At 36.9% G+C, this 14,259-nt stretch overlaps 1 protein-coding gene across 7 annotated transcripts in view; it reads left to right on the top strand.

Annotated features, from left to right (window-relative positions):
- The window catches only part of MAST2 (microtubule associated serine/threonine kinase 2), a 198,834-nt gene that overhangs the window by 37,958 nt on the left and 146,617 nt on the right, over window positions 1–14,259 (top strand). Inside the window, exon 1 of one of the 7 annotated variants that reach the window (XM_069788848.1) lies at window positions 13,939–14,022. The exons of the other annotated variants lie outside the window; for them this stretch is intronic. Coding sequence (XP_069644949.1) covers window positions 13,984–14,022 — 39 coding nt within the window. The 5' untranslated portion in view covers window positions 13,939–13,983. Of the gene's footprint in view, window positions 1–13,938; window positions 14,023–14,259 lie in introns of those variants that run through there. 7 annotated transcript variants of the gene reach the window in all.

Here is a 14,259-nt window from a genome sequence, read left to right as displayed (position 1 = left end):
ATTAGTAATTGTTAGCTCCATTTTTCCTTGCATATCAGGAAACTTCTGCAGTTGTTTGGGGGTTCAAAAGTAGGTAATCACAATTTCACATTCTGGACCAAGCAGTGAAAGGTTGGTTAAACTCCATTTTGTCTTAAGTAAAATGGATGAAGTTGATTGAACTCCATTTCGCCTAAGCTACATAATTGAGCTTATCCTTTTTGTTATAAGCTGTTGTTCTGTGTTGAATCCCTCAGTTCAGAGTAGTGGAAACTGTATAATAATGTTCAGTACCCATAAGTATAATTATTACACTTTCTACTATATGTTTTAAAGATAATTAATCCCATAAAACGCTCAAGTTCAGACATGGCTATGCTGAGGACTGGGCGTCTCATTTACATGTAGTTCTCTGTCCCAATGTTGTGTCCCCAAAGTAGATGGAAAGGTTAAAGAGGTTGGGGTCGTGGCTGGGTGGTGCTGCATGTTTAAAGACCCTCCTCCCTGGACAAAGCATCAGTGAGTAGCACAGACCAGCTAAGCATTGAAACTTGGATCTAATTAAGAAGTAGTAATCTGGGGCCTGTATTACTCACTGTATGATGAGGATAGCTGATGCTGACTGTAGTGTGCTGAGGAAGATTAGACACTGCAGAATGAAATGTTAGTGGGAGACTTCAGTTGCTTATATGTCTTATATGTAGACTGGACACATGCCACATGGGGACACGATAAGAGTAGACTTTATGTGTTCTGTTTCATAAGACAGATTAAGCTCTAGCAAAGAGCCCATGGAGGGAGAGGTAACATTGCTTTTATCCTTAGCAGTGCTCAGTTCTGGTTCAAAATGTAAGTCAAAAAGCCACCCGAAAGGCTGAAACTGAAATACATATATGCAGAGCTAAAAATAGTCAAAATGCACTAAGGTTGCTTTCAGTTTCAAAAAGTTGAACTAATTTAGAAAGAGAAAGTGTGTTGAAGAGCAAGGAACATCAGCTAAGAGACCTGCATCTTTGTAGTTTCTATGGAACTGACTTAAGGACCTCTTCTTCAAGGCAGAGAAATGCAGTGTTCCCCCCTCCTTCCTCTGAATAAGAATTCAGAATGGTTAAAAGGAAAGCAGAGTGGTTAAAAACCATAAAAAAATGGAGGTTGTTAATTCGGTGAGTAAAAGGAGATAATGACACAGCTTTAAAATAATTCAAGGATAAAATGTGTGAACTACTATTTGTGCTCTATAGCCAATTGCTTAAAATAGTTTCAGCAGTTGAGGACTGGAAACTGGCACATGTGGTACCAGTATTTAAAGAAAGGGATCCAGGAGAGATCTGTGGAGTTACAGAATTGCAGATGTTCCCTTCATGCTATAGTTGCTTGAATCGCAATTCTTATGAGTGTAATGTACTGTTTGGTTGCATTAACACGTTATTTGAATACAGCAGCCTTACCAAGTCATTCAGATAACCCTGACAGTGCTGACCTCACTGTTTATACTCTGCTATTACAGTATGTTTGTCATCAGTGGTTTTATATTTATTTCTAGGTCATCAATTAAAATGCTGAATAATGTTACATGCATGACTGTTCTGTTGACACAGAATGGTCATATGCAGTAGCAATTCTTCTGACAGCTAGTTTTAAAAATTCAGTCAATTGGCAGGTTCTAAACCCAGAAAGTTCTGCTGTTTCCTAGAGATATGTTTTTTAGAAATGTAGTTTGCAGGTAAGTTAAAAGCTCTGAACAATTCTAAGTCTGATGCCTACATGTTTGTCAAGCAGAGGCAGTATTTTAAACACCTCGACCTCTACCTCCCCCCATCCAAAAGCACCTAAGAACTCTTCTCAGAAATTGCAGTGGTTTATTTGTGACTTTATTTTTCCATAGAAGTCTCAACAACTGATGTTACTTGTACTTTTTCTTTAATTGGAAAAGCTGATAAAGGATTAAAATAATTATTTTGCCTGGGATTGACATCATCCTAGCTGCTCTGAAACCTCCTGAATAATCTGCTTACTCCTTGACTCTTGTTTGGCTGGGTAGCAATGGGCTTTTTTGGACTTTTCCTCTGCTTCCTCTTGCAAAAGAAGCTTCGAAGGCAGTACTGAGAAGGAAATGGGGCTGCTAGTGTGGGAAATTCAGGAGCTCAGGACAGAGAGCAAATCGCTACAATAAACTGATAATGCTGATGTCTGATAACTTTGAGGTATATTTAGAATTTTGCTGCTGTTGTCGTGTTTGTGTTTTGTATGTTGCAGCTCACGCTTTCATTTAGCTGCTTTCTACTTCAGTGACTTCAGAAGGAAATCTTAAGAGATAGGGGTTTCTTCAGCTTCGTTACATATTCTGGAAAGGGCTTCTCTTTCCTTTGAATTCCACCTTGACTGTACAGATTTGTGTTCTGCTATGAGATCATTCTGTCAATATAGGCTGCTTTACTTCACAACTTTGGCAATTTCGGAAGGCTCCTTTCAATATTAAACCATCCACCTTTTGCATTAGCAGATTATTTTTCAATGTGAAACTATGGGTTGCTACTGGTGATTGCCTGTGTTTGTTTCTTCTATGGAGACCTAATATTTTGGTAGAATAGAATTCTCTGTTTTCTGCTGTAGTTTCCTGCATTAATTAGTTTCTTTCTGGATCCTGTCAGACTCAGTATGGTACCAGTTTTCTGAGAAGCTTCTTTTGTTGATGCATTTAGAAAAGGCTCTACTTCTCTCATGGAAAGAATTTTCTGTAGAGTTGCTGCCAAGACTCAGAAGACCAAGAATCTTACGGCTTTGTATTTGAGTGTAATCAAACTGGTGCTCATCAACATTTTGTGTCTTTAGAGCTGGAACAGATCTGTAGATGAATATGTATTTTTGGCATTGGCTTTAACCAAAATTGAAAGTAATGGTGTAAATGATCATGATTACCAGAAACATTGAGCAGTGGTAGGGAATCAAAGTTTCTGCAATTGTTCCTTCTTTGCTGGTAACTTCCAAGCAACTGGCCAATTTCATCCAGGCTTGAAAAGAAGAAGAAATGTCAGAAATAATTTTAATTGTAATTTCATCAAAATTGGAACAGAGTAGGAGACACCCCCCTCACGTTCGCTGAGAGACAGTTCATTGTATATTGTGGCTTGGCAGCACTGGTTGACACTCAAATATGACAGCTCTTGATTAGCTGGGGGAGATGCTGTCTCCAGTTGGGTGGAGGTAAAATAGGAGGGCCAGAGTTACCTCTGTAAGGACTATGGGAGGGAGCAAGATGACAAAAAGACAAACTCGAGTCTGTAGGAAACTGGGTGTCTTTAATTCTGTTGCTTGAGAAGTACCTTATTTTTATAGCAGTACTGAAAGAATCTGACATCCTTCTGCTTCCAAAAACATTGATGTTGGTGACCTAACTCTGGGCAAGGTTGGAAGGACAACTTTTGAAATGTTTCTTGTAATGCTTCCTTGCTGTCTGTTTGGTGTATTACTTTTACTGTGGAAGGAATGGTGGGATGCTACTTCAGCAAATGGAAGATCTTTCCACGTGCTGCCTTTGCAGTGTTCTGTGGTTGTCCCAAGCTGAGACTGCACTGAAAGGTTAGCACAAGGAAGTGATGGGTGTCTTTCCTGGACTGTAAATCTGACCTTTCTGAAAAGGGAGGGAGGGAACCCTCACATTTTGTTCATGTATATTAGAGCAGAGCATACGTGTGGCATCATCTGCAGTTTATTTCTTTGCTTTTCACTACTAAACACATTAAAAAAATTAGTATTCTACAAGCTTGAAAGAGAGACTATTATCTAATTGGCTTTTGGTTAGGAGGATACTGATTTCTAGGTCAATGTAAAACAAATGAGCATTTAAATTGAAGAGGAGCAGCTGTTCCAAAGCCCCTTTCCACAGTGCCTGGTTTTGTTAAGGATAATTATGTCTAATTTTAAATTATGATAGCTTTGAGTATTGAGCTTTGCCTTGTTACATCCACTAGCTCATTCTCCTTCATCAGTAAGAATGTTCCATCTTGGAGCTAGGTTTCTGATTGGATTTATTTTTCTGGGCTTTTTGAATTATGAAGAAAAATACATCTTTAAAGATGAGGTTTTCAAAATTTTCATGTTACAATGAAAACACGTTACATGTTCCAATGTTACCATACTCCCATTTTATTTTTTGAGGTTTCAAAACAGATATAACATTGTCTGATTCCTGTGGAAAGGTACTGCTGGGAAAATACGTATTTATGTAAACGTGTAAGATTTTTGTTCATATTTTTAGCTTGAAAATGGAAATGTTAGACTCTGGCGCTGAAAAATCCAAGAAAGCTCTTGTCAGCCCTTGGAAGGAAACATATGCTAAAGATGTCCTGTGGATTACATACTGCTTGTTTCAATTAACACATTGATATTCTCTGTCAGTTCTTGAGACAAAAGCCCAGGTGACAATTCAAATGATGCATGAAAATAATATTTCAATTTTTTCTGGTAAGCTTAGTTGTTTTGTTTTTTTTTTCTAAGCAAAGAACAAAAGATTTCAACTGCTAAGCTCAATGTTGTATTAGTAATTCAATAGGATGTCTGAACACTTTAAAGAACATAGTGTAAATTTATTGTGCTGCAATGAAGCATGTTTGTTTTTATGAAATGTTCGTTGTTGGACATGGCAGTATTAGTATTAGTGTCATGCATAAGAATTGTGTGTTTGAATTGAATTTGAAGTAAAAGGTAACTATAAGTATCAAGAAAAGTAAAAAAAAAAAAGTATTTTTTGCATCTTAATTTGAAATCCAAGCATTTTTATACCTGCTAGTTTTATGGAAAGAGCTTGTCTTCACATGCCTTTTAAAATAATGAATGTCACACTTTTCCTCTGAGAAATACTCTTTGAGGCTCTAAGTCAACATCTCTTACTGTCTTTTGTTTCTTCTCCCCTGATTAAATGTAATAGGTTCTGTTAAATAAAACCAGAAAAGTTTGAGAGATTGCCAAATTATTATTGTGCATCTGCTTTTTTGGAGGAAAAATAGCTTTCAAAGAAAAAAATAACAAAACCAGGAGAACTCATAAAAATGGGAGGTCTGACACAGATCCTGGAGGAGAGGAAGAATTAAAAAAAGAAATTGTCACTGCACTGGAAATCTTTGAAATCCTGAATGAATTTATTCTTTTATCTTTATTTCATTTTTTGTTCTGGTTTAGTGGATAAATGTTGGGAAAAGGGATATCTGTAAAAAATGAACAGCTTTTAACTTGTCTAGCATTTTAAGAGGATGACAAAATTGTGAGAAATGAATAGCAAAATTTTGTCTGAGACCAGAAAAAGAAGAATAAAAATCTGTCAGAATCCATCAGAAAAACCCTGCTGTGAGACATCTCCCTGGATATCAATATAAGGTTAGTCTGGTATAGACAAGGAGAGTAGGGGAGAGTAAAAACCCTCTAACTCTGAAAGTTTTGGCTTATGATCTTCAAGGATTTATTTCAAAGGCAGTGTTTGAATGTATATCATGTTGGTCTTAAGCAGGCATAATGGTACGGTCTTTGGAGCTTTGTGCGAGCACTTTTATGTCAGCTGGATACCGAAGTAAAATTCAAGGTATATTGAAATGAACTGCATGTGGATTAGGTTGGAAAAATATATTCAGTGCTGTAGACTCTGTTCTGAGCAGAATAATTAAAGAAAAAACAGTTGTTAACTTTCATGGCTTTTTTCCTAATGAGTATGTTTGACAGTCTAATTCATTGTTTGTAAATGTTATGCTAGTGTAATAGAAGAGGTTCCTTGTTTTGCAAAGCATCAAGTGTTTGTTCTGAAGAATTTAGTGTCCAAAATGACAAATATCCTATAGATAAAAGTGAGAGCAAAATACAGTGAAATAAGGCTTGGTTTAGTCTCATACCTCTGCAATCTCTTGTCCTTAAAACTCTAACTCTGTAAAGGAAGTGCTGTCTCTATGTACAAATTGTCTAGCTTGTACTTCAAAGTCATATGCGACTGTGTTGACGACGTAACAATCGGAAGCAGGAAAGTTTGGGAAAAGTTGGCAGAAAAGGCAAGTATGTATATGCAGGAAGAGTGCTGCTAGCTGGGAGTGGGGAAGAACTGAAGAGGATAGTGGAAGAAATCTTAACTACAGTAACATTTTGGGGGTATTTCTTGGGATGTGCTTGCATGAGAAATGAGATCCATCTGTAAGTTGTAGCTTTTATAGAACCAGTTTCTATGGCAAAATAGCTCCTGGGCTAACTGGGTTCATGATGTCTTTCCTGCGGGATTCTTGAAACTACAGGTTTTGTTGTTTCTATAAACTTTTCAGTAAGTATCAATACCTTTCATTAGGGAAACACACAAGAGTTGGTATCGGGTCCTTGAGCTTTGGTTTTGTTGCCATTCTGATTAGAGGTATTCATTGCTGATGTTTAAGTCCGAATGTCTCTAAAGCATGAAGGCTGTCTTATAATAAAGTAAGAGAATTGTGATTTTGGTAATGTCATCTAAATGTTCACTCAACAGAAATTATATTTCTTCAGGTTTAAATTTGCAGCATATATTGAAAAAGGCTTCTCTGCCTATTGAAAAAAGTGTTTCTTTTAAAAATGGTATTGTATTTGAAATGTAGCATCAGAGAAGCTAGTTTCCATTCTGTTGTAATGCCACTTAACGTCACAACAAGAATGTTTGCATAGTGAATTCAACATATTCTGTAAATACTAAAGTTTAATTGAAGATTCCTTTCCAAAGATGTTAGCTTTCAAAGGGGCTTGAGCCAAGGAACTTGTTTCTGCCTGGAACCTGGTGTCTCTTCTGAATATACCTTCTATGGTACAGTATGAGAACAGTTGGTCTGTAGATGAATGAACTCTTTCCCCCACCCTTGTCGACAGCAAATTTACACTTGTATGGAAGATTAGTGGGTGTGCCGCCTTTCATAATGTATTGAATGTGGGGGATGGGCAGTCTTGCCCAGGAATCTAAACCTAACAAACTGGAAACAGAAAATGCACTGTGAAGGTCTGATTATTGTGTAAACCTTGAGGATTTTGGACATTTTTTTCAGCATTTCTTCTCCCTGGGACCAAGCCTTATAAGTGGAGTTTGTTGTGGTTCAGGATGAGTTCCTTTTATGGTTCATTGTTCATGCACAGCTTTGCTCCAAAGGTCTTCGTTTATCAAACTGAATCTTGTAAATAGGCAGGAAATCCAGAAGAAATTCAGACAAGCTGTCAGGCAAGTTTCCTTAGGTTGACTGCCAAGGGTTTTTTTGTTTGTTTTTTGTTTTTTTTTTTTTAAACAAGTTACCTCATCAACTTTCCTTGTTTCAGTAGTCTGTCAGTTTATCTCAAAGGGACACATTTTTAAATCTCCAGATAAACATAGCTTGATCAAAATAAATAAAAAACCCCCAAACACTTAAGTTTCAGATTGATAGTGAAACATTTGGCTCATTTTGGTTGCACAGACAAATGTTACCAAAGACTTAAAAAAAATTCCACTGAAATTGTCAGCTGATAATCTTTCAGAAAGTGATCTTTTTTTTTTCCAGCAGACAATATGTTACGTAAGGAAATGTTGTATCTTGAAGGTTTGCCACAGCTTGATGTTCTGTTGCTTTTAGTTTTGACTAAATAGAATAAGAAATATAATGAATTTTAAATCATGAAAAATGCGAATTTTGAATCTCAGTATTTTAGATCAGGAAATTTTTTCAAAAAGTTCATGATAATAAAAGTATGCAATAAAAAGCATTACATCTTGTTGCAGACAATTGAAAAGCTGTTGTTTTTTTTAGCCTGATTTTTGGATGGGGGTACTTTTTTTGCATGGCAAAGCATGAATGGGTCTTCATCATTGGATCATCCTATTGTGTAGCGTTGACATCCTTCACACCATGTCTCCCATGATGGGGTCCCAGTTGTGCTGAGAAGCTTTCTGGTGTTTCTGTAGTCAATACTAAACATCACAAGTGGCTTAATACCTTTTCTAAATTGTCAATATAAGTGGACTTAGACCTCTAGTGTTATGAGTTTAAGGTGTGCAGCTATTGGATTCACTTAAGCTATACTAGAGGGTACACAAATTTTTGATCTACAATGTAATGATTTGATTGCTAAGATAACCACCTTTACTGGTTTTGCTTTAATAGTAGTGGTAGATTTCCATTCTGATGCAATGGTATAGACCACAAAAGATGGTGTTGCGGTTTAACCCCAGCCAGCAACTAAGCACCATGCAGCTGCTCGCTCACTCCACCCCCCTGCCCCCCTCCCCCCCCCAAGTGGGATGGGAGGAGAATCCGGGGGAAAAAAAGTAAAACTCATGGGTTGAGATAAGAACAGTTTAACAGAACAGAAAGGAAGAAACTGATAATGATAATAATAACAATAATAAAATGACAATAATAAAAGAATTGGAATATGCAAAACAAGTGATGCACAATGCAATTGCTCACCACTCACTGACCGATGCCCAGTTAGTTCCTGAGCAGTGATCCGTGCCCCCCGCTCTCCCCGACCAACACCGCCCCTCCCCATTTATATACTGGGCATGACATCACATGGTATGGAGTAACTCTATCCCAGCTGAAATCAGGACAGATGGCAGGACGTAGTGCCAAAAACCTGAAAGGACTAGGAAGTCATAGCAAAATGAATTGTGCTCTCCTTCATATTTTAGCTAATTCTGAATAAATTGGATGAAACTTTTTCCATGACTGTTAAGTGATTCTTGAAGTATGCCTCAAGTTTCAATTACAATTTAAGATACGTAGGAAGTATTTTATATTCAGCATAGACAGTACAACAAACAAACTGAACACAGCTCAAAGATGAGCCATGTGATTCTACACAGATACGTCTTTGTGCATATGTATATGTGCACTCTAATATACTAGATACAGACTGGTTTCTTATTTATCCCCTTTTGCAGTTGCTTTGGTGATTAGAAAATGTGAGTAGTAGGATAATAGCTTATTCACAATTTTTCAGTTTTTTTTGGTAAGATGTATTGTACATAGGAACAATCACACTACTTCATAGTGACTTCTTGTGGTCATTGCTTTCCTAACTGGGAAACTCATATGCCTTTGGTCATGTTCCACTGATGCTATTTGAAAACCTGTGGGCTACAGAATAACAGAAAGAACTGTTGCTTTGATTATACTGAAGTTAACAGATGGAAAACTCCAGTCATCTTCAGACAGTTATTGGAACTCTTCTAGCTTCTCAGATTTTTCTTCTACAAGACAGAGGAGTAATAGATTTTGGTAGCAGGCAGTGGAATGAGGTCTGAATCAGCATGGATGAGAAGAGATTTCTTCTTATCAACAGAAATGAAATGCTGACCGAAATCTAAGTGTAGACACCCCCTAGAATTTTGCTCTAGCATGTAAGGAGTAAAATTCCAGGTCCTCTTAATATTCTTGAACGTCTTGTCGCACTTTTGGTCCTTCCTGTAAAAATTAAAGGAGATTGAGTTCCTGAAGTCTTTTAACTAATCTTTTTCTACCTTGAAAACATTTCCTTTGGATCTTTCCATTTTATCAATACTCATCTTGAAATATAGGTAACAGACATGATTTTCCATAATGATCTTATCAATATCACATACAGAGACAATACCACTAATTTATGACATGTAAGTTCTTTTGGTCTGTTCAGGGCTTACACGAACTGTTATAGCTATCAGACTATTTTTAGAATTATTTTTGAGTTTATGGTTTCACTGTTACCTCTAGTTCCTTTGTGGAGTTGATGCCTTTTAGGATGCAAGGAACTGTTGTCTTTAGCAAGCACTACTGTTGTACTTTCTACCTAAATAAAAACATAGAATGATTATACTGGGTGAGCCCATTAGCTTATCTCTGATAGCAGCTGATAGCAGGTGTATAAGGCAGAGTCTCTTCCCAGAACTCTTGCAGCTGTTTGTGACTCTGGGTCATCTTCAGTGTATTTTCCTCTTTTAAGAGTTCTTGGCAGATTCTTCAATGAATTTTTCCAAAGGCTTTTCGCCATGCTCATGGGTTTTTTTCAGCCTTTTACAGCAAGAAATAGCCCAATGTGACTATTCTGTAAAGCAGTACCTCCTTTTGTTTCTTAGGAAATTGCTCTTAGCCTCGTTTAATTCATCCCAGTATTGACAAGCTGATAAGCTGTCCTTCCCTACTTATCAGACCAACCATTGCTTGGAACATACTTACTGGAAGTTCACGGCTCTTTCCATTTCTTGATGTCTTGAAATCAAGATTGAATAGCTTTTTCAGAGAGTGCTGCAGCCAAACAGGAATTGGTTGGAGTATGTCCAAATGATCCCAATACCACACTACCCTTTCTCTTTTCTCATTGCTGCAGAGCAAAGCAAAATGTTCCCCAAATTTGTTAATTTGATGGAGGAGGGAAGAATTGAGTTAGGAGCTTACTAAAGTTTTTGGTGAACAAATTTTGAACTGCCTCTTTTTATCCCCCTTCCTAATTATTTTTTTTTTTAATGAAGTTGAGTGCTAAGGTAGATACTGTAATTCTTAAAGGATTCAAATATTACATTACCTCCTTATTTTGAATTTTTCTTCTGATAAACAGATATTATATTGGGCCCTTTCTAAATGCTGCCTGCATCTGAAAACTGTTTCAGAAATTTGTTTTATGATTAACTTTTTATATAATTGATAAAATTATATTTTGTGTACTTCAGTTTCTTTCAGTAATATATCTCTTAGTGAAATGTCTTATACAAATACATTCTCATCTTTCATTGGAGACTTCCCTGCAGACTTTTTACGACGTTAAAATGAATATCTAAGGATGATGTAATCTCCTGATGAAATGATAGATACATTTCTAAAGGTAATATTTTGTAGGAAAAATTTTCCTTGTCAGAGAGCTGCTTTTAAATTCTATTTGTCCTTTGCTTGATTCAGTTTGGTACTAAGTGGTCCCTCCCACCCTCTTTCATCATTGCTTTTCTGTGGTAGATTTTGTTGAAAGAAGAAAAAGGGAGAATGGATGAGTGTTAACAGTTAAATAGGAGGGAAGAAGAGGTGGTCATCACATTTGGGATCTTTTTGGTGGTGGTTTTTGATCAGACATTTAAGTAAGAATTGTTTGCTGTGAAGAAGGGAAGGGGAGAGGGAAACTAGAGGAAAAACCATGCCTGCTTTTTTGCAGCAGCCCTGATTGTCTTCTCTACCCCAGAAAGTGGGTAAGTGTGGCAGGCAGCCAATTTGAAAGCATTCTCCCCAAGAAAGCTTGAAATTTGGAAGAGAACAGATGATTCTCATGGTATTTTGAGACTCGTGCCAGCCTCAATCAATTATAAGTCACTTGTGAAGACATTTTGAGAATTGGCAATGTCTGAATATTAAGGTAAATGATCCAGGAAGGATTAGATGTATGTGTGCTGATGAGAATGTTTTCAGTTACACTGTAGAAATAAGTAGGGTTATATACTATTGTTATCAGGCTTAAACCTTTTCATGTAGTGGCTGATGTAGGAGGAAAATGCAATGTGATGGGTATTGCATAATTGTTAAGATTCCTTGATTCCTCTCACAGTATATGTTGTTTAATGCTGGTGGCCTTAGTCAGAGTAGGTAAGATCAATGATCCCCGTAGCGCATGGTCTAATATAAATATTCCTAAAATCTATTATAGACTAAAATAAACTGCAAAATAAATGTAATATATCTGACTATGCATGCCAAAATGTTTTGTTTCTATGGGATTTTTTTAAAGTAAAAATAGAATTTCTTTGACACTAACGTCTGATAAGTGAAGTTATAGCCTTTGGTATATTTTTCTGAGGAAGCTTATTTGATGGCAAAATGCAGGAAGTAATAGTGAAATCCATCGTAAATATTATCACAGTGAAGAAATATGATCATCTTATGTTTCAGTCTGCTTTTAAACAGAGCTTTATCTGTATTTTTATGTTGCCATTCTCCCTGGTGACATATTCTTAACTTCTCATGCAGAGTTTTGTGCATGGCTCGATGTTTTCCAGTTATATTTGCAAAAGAAGATACTGTTCCTTTAAAATCAAGTGGCTCATTGAGTTGTTTTTACTAGCGAGCTGCTTTTTATATGGTACAGTATACTCCATGCAAATGAGCTGCCTGCTCAGCCTCTGTGTGGCTGCTTGCCCTGTTGGGGAGCTCACAAAGACTCTGCAGACCTAATTCAGCATTCAGTTGTTTAAAACGGCAGATGGAAGGAGGTATCGGCAAGATGAGGATTTATTAGCTACTCACAATAAAAGACCACACTTGCTCCGCAGAGGATCAGAAAAAGCCTGGTGAATGGGATTGAGTTGTATCTGCTTTCAGCTGACTTTACAATGATGTGTTTAGCTCATGTGACTCCGTCACTTAGCATGAAGATCAGCTAAAGATTTCCATGTAGATATATATTCCTTTAAGCACCATCAACCTGTGTGCTTGTATTGAGACTTTTTTTGGTTTGCAGCTGTCATAACTGTGGGAACAGGAACACTTCATCAAGCTGTGGTAGGCAGCCTACGGTCTGGGCTCTCGTTGCATTTGCACACTTCAGGATGTCTGGCTGAAATCCCCTCATAAACACAGCTCTTGATGAAGTTTGATTTCTTTTATATATCTCGTGAAATCCTTCAGAGGCTGAAGTTAGGTTCTTTTTAAATACAGTATTTATATTCAGAAGTTATAAATAGGCTCTTCCGAAGCTTTTATCAGGAGATGAAATCTGTTGCTTTAGCTTTCTGCTAAAAAAATTGAAGGTCGTTGCGGCAGTAGGTTGTTCGTTATATTTGCAATATTTCCTTTTTTCCTTTGTAATATAGAAAGGGCATGTGTAGGACAAAGGCTCCTTGACATGCTCAGTAATTGAAATAATACTGGGATGAACATACCTAGATTTTTATTTTTATTGAAATGGTGTTTGTTATAGCTAGAAGCGTTATTGTTGTTTATTTTTCAACACAGGCTATATGCTCATATTTTAAAATGGGTTTGGGATAATGTACATAAAGGGACAAAGCCTTTTTTGACCTTGCTGAAGTTGTCTGTGTGAAGGTAGCTGGAAAACAGAAACTGCAGGACAGACTGAAAAAGCTTCAGCTGAACTGTGCCTTTTTTTTTTTTTTTTTTTTTTTTGCCATGGATGACGATGAGGGAAGGGCTTCTTAAGACAACTCTGTCAGTGATGAATAAATGAATGAATTCTTAAATGTTCAGAACTTGCAACATGTGTTCCAGACCCTTCAGCACGTAACAGTCGCAAGATCTCAGCAATGAACTAAAGAATGTGCCGTGTCTGCTGCATACGAGGAGACCAGCATACCTCAGAGATAGCAGAAACAAAAGAATGTGCGACAGTATCTGAAGAATCTGACATTTGCTTTGTCGTACAAAGGAGTAAAGGAATTTTTAAAAATTTTGAAAAATAAAATTTCTATTTTTTTTTCTAGTGAGGTTTTTCTGTATTTTAAATAGTACTGTATCCTGTGTGTCCACAGAATTGATTTTTTAGTTAAGTGTGACTGTGTGTTTTTTAAAGGAAATGTGACCTGGATTTTGTGAGCTTATTATAAACAGTAAATGAAGGCAGCTGTTGTAGTTTACTGATCCCTTATAATGGCTCAAGTAAATTGAAATAAAGCAAAAATATGTGTGTGGGAAATCTGAATTAAATTCCACTGTTTGGCCTTACATGGAGTTGTGGATTATTATATATTTCTAGACAGTTGTGTATATGAGGGGAATGAGACATCCAACCTTGAAAATATTTAGGAAAGTTGAACAGATTTTTTCCAATGTGACCTGCTAAATCTGCCACAAAAAGGGCAGGCAAAATTACGTACAGATAGTCAGAGACCGTGGCTGCAGTTCTTCACGACAGGCAAGTGAAAGACCATGTCCTATTTTTAGCGAGTGGATGGGGTGGGGGTGGGAGGGGGAGAAAAGTTTGAAAATAATGGACTTCTTTAACAGTTAGAGAGCAAAGCTAGCCAGAAGCAAGCAAGCTTTAGCAGGAATTTGTGATCAGCAGAGTTGAAATATGGATGATTCAAGTATCCTTCGAAGAAGAGGGCTGCAGGTAAGTGTAACTTCAGTCTACCTTTTTTTTTTTTTCTCTTGCTTGCAATGTTGGCAGTCTCGTAAAAATGCTGACAATCTTTTGAAGTAAATTGGGTTGACTGAGTACAGAAGTGATGTTAGAATCTGAGTTTTTCTGTTTTCACCTAGTGTGTGTTTTATGAATTAAAAGAAGGATTTTGTATGAAGTAATAAAATACAGTTTGTTAATTTCTTGGTTTATATCTAATAGTCTTGT

The sequence above is a fragment of the Haliaeetus albicilla genome, chromosome 8 (genome assembly GCF_947461875.1).
Source record: "Haliaeetus albicilla chromosome 8, bHalAlb1.1, whole genome shotgun sequence".
In the NCBI taxonomy this organism is placed as follows: Eukaryota; Metazoa; Chordata; class Aves; order Accipitriformes; family Accipitridae; genus Haliaeetus; species Haliaeetus albicilla.
Note: the sequence above shows the minus strand (reverse complement) of the source record. Positions and strands in the feature narration are given on the sequence as shown.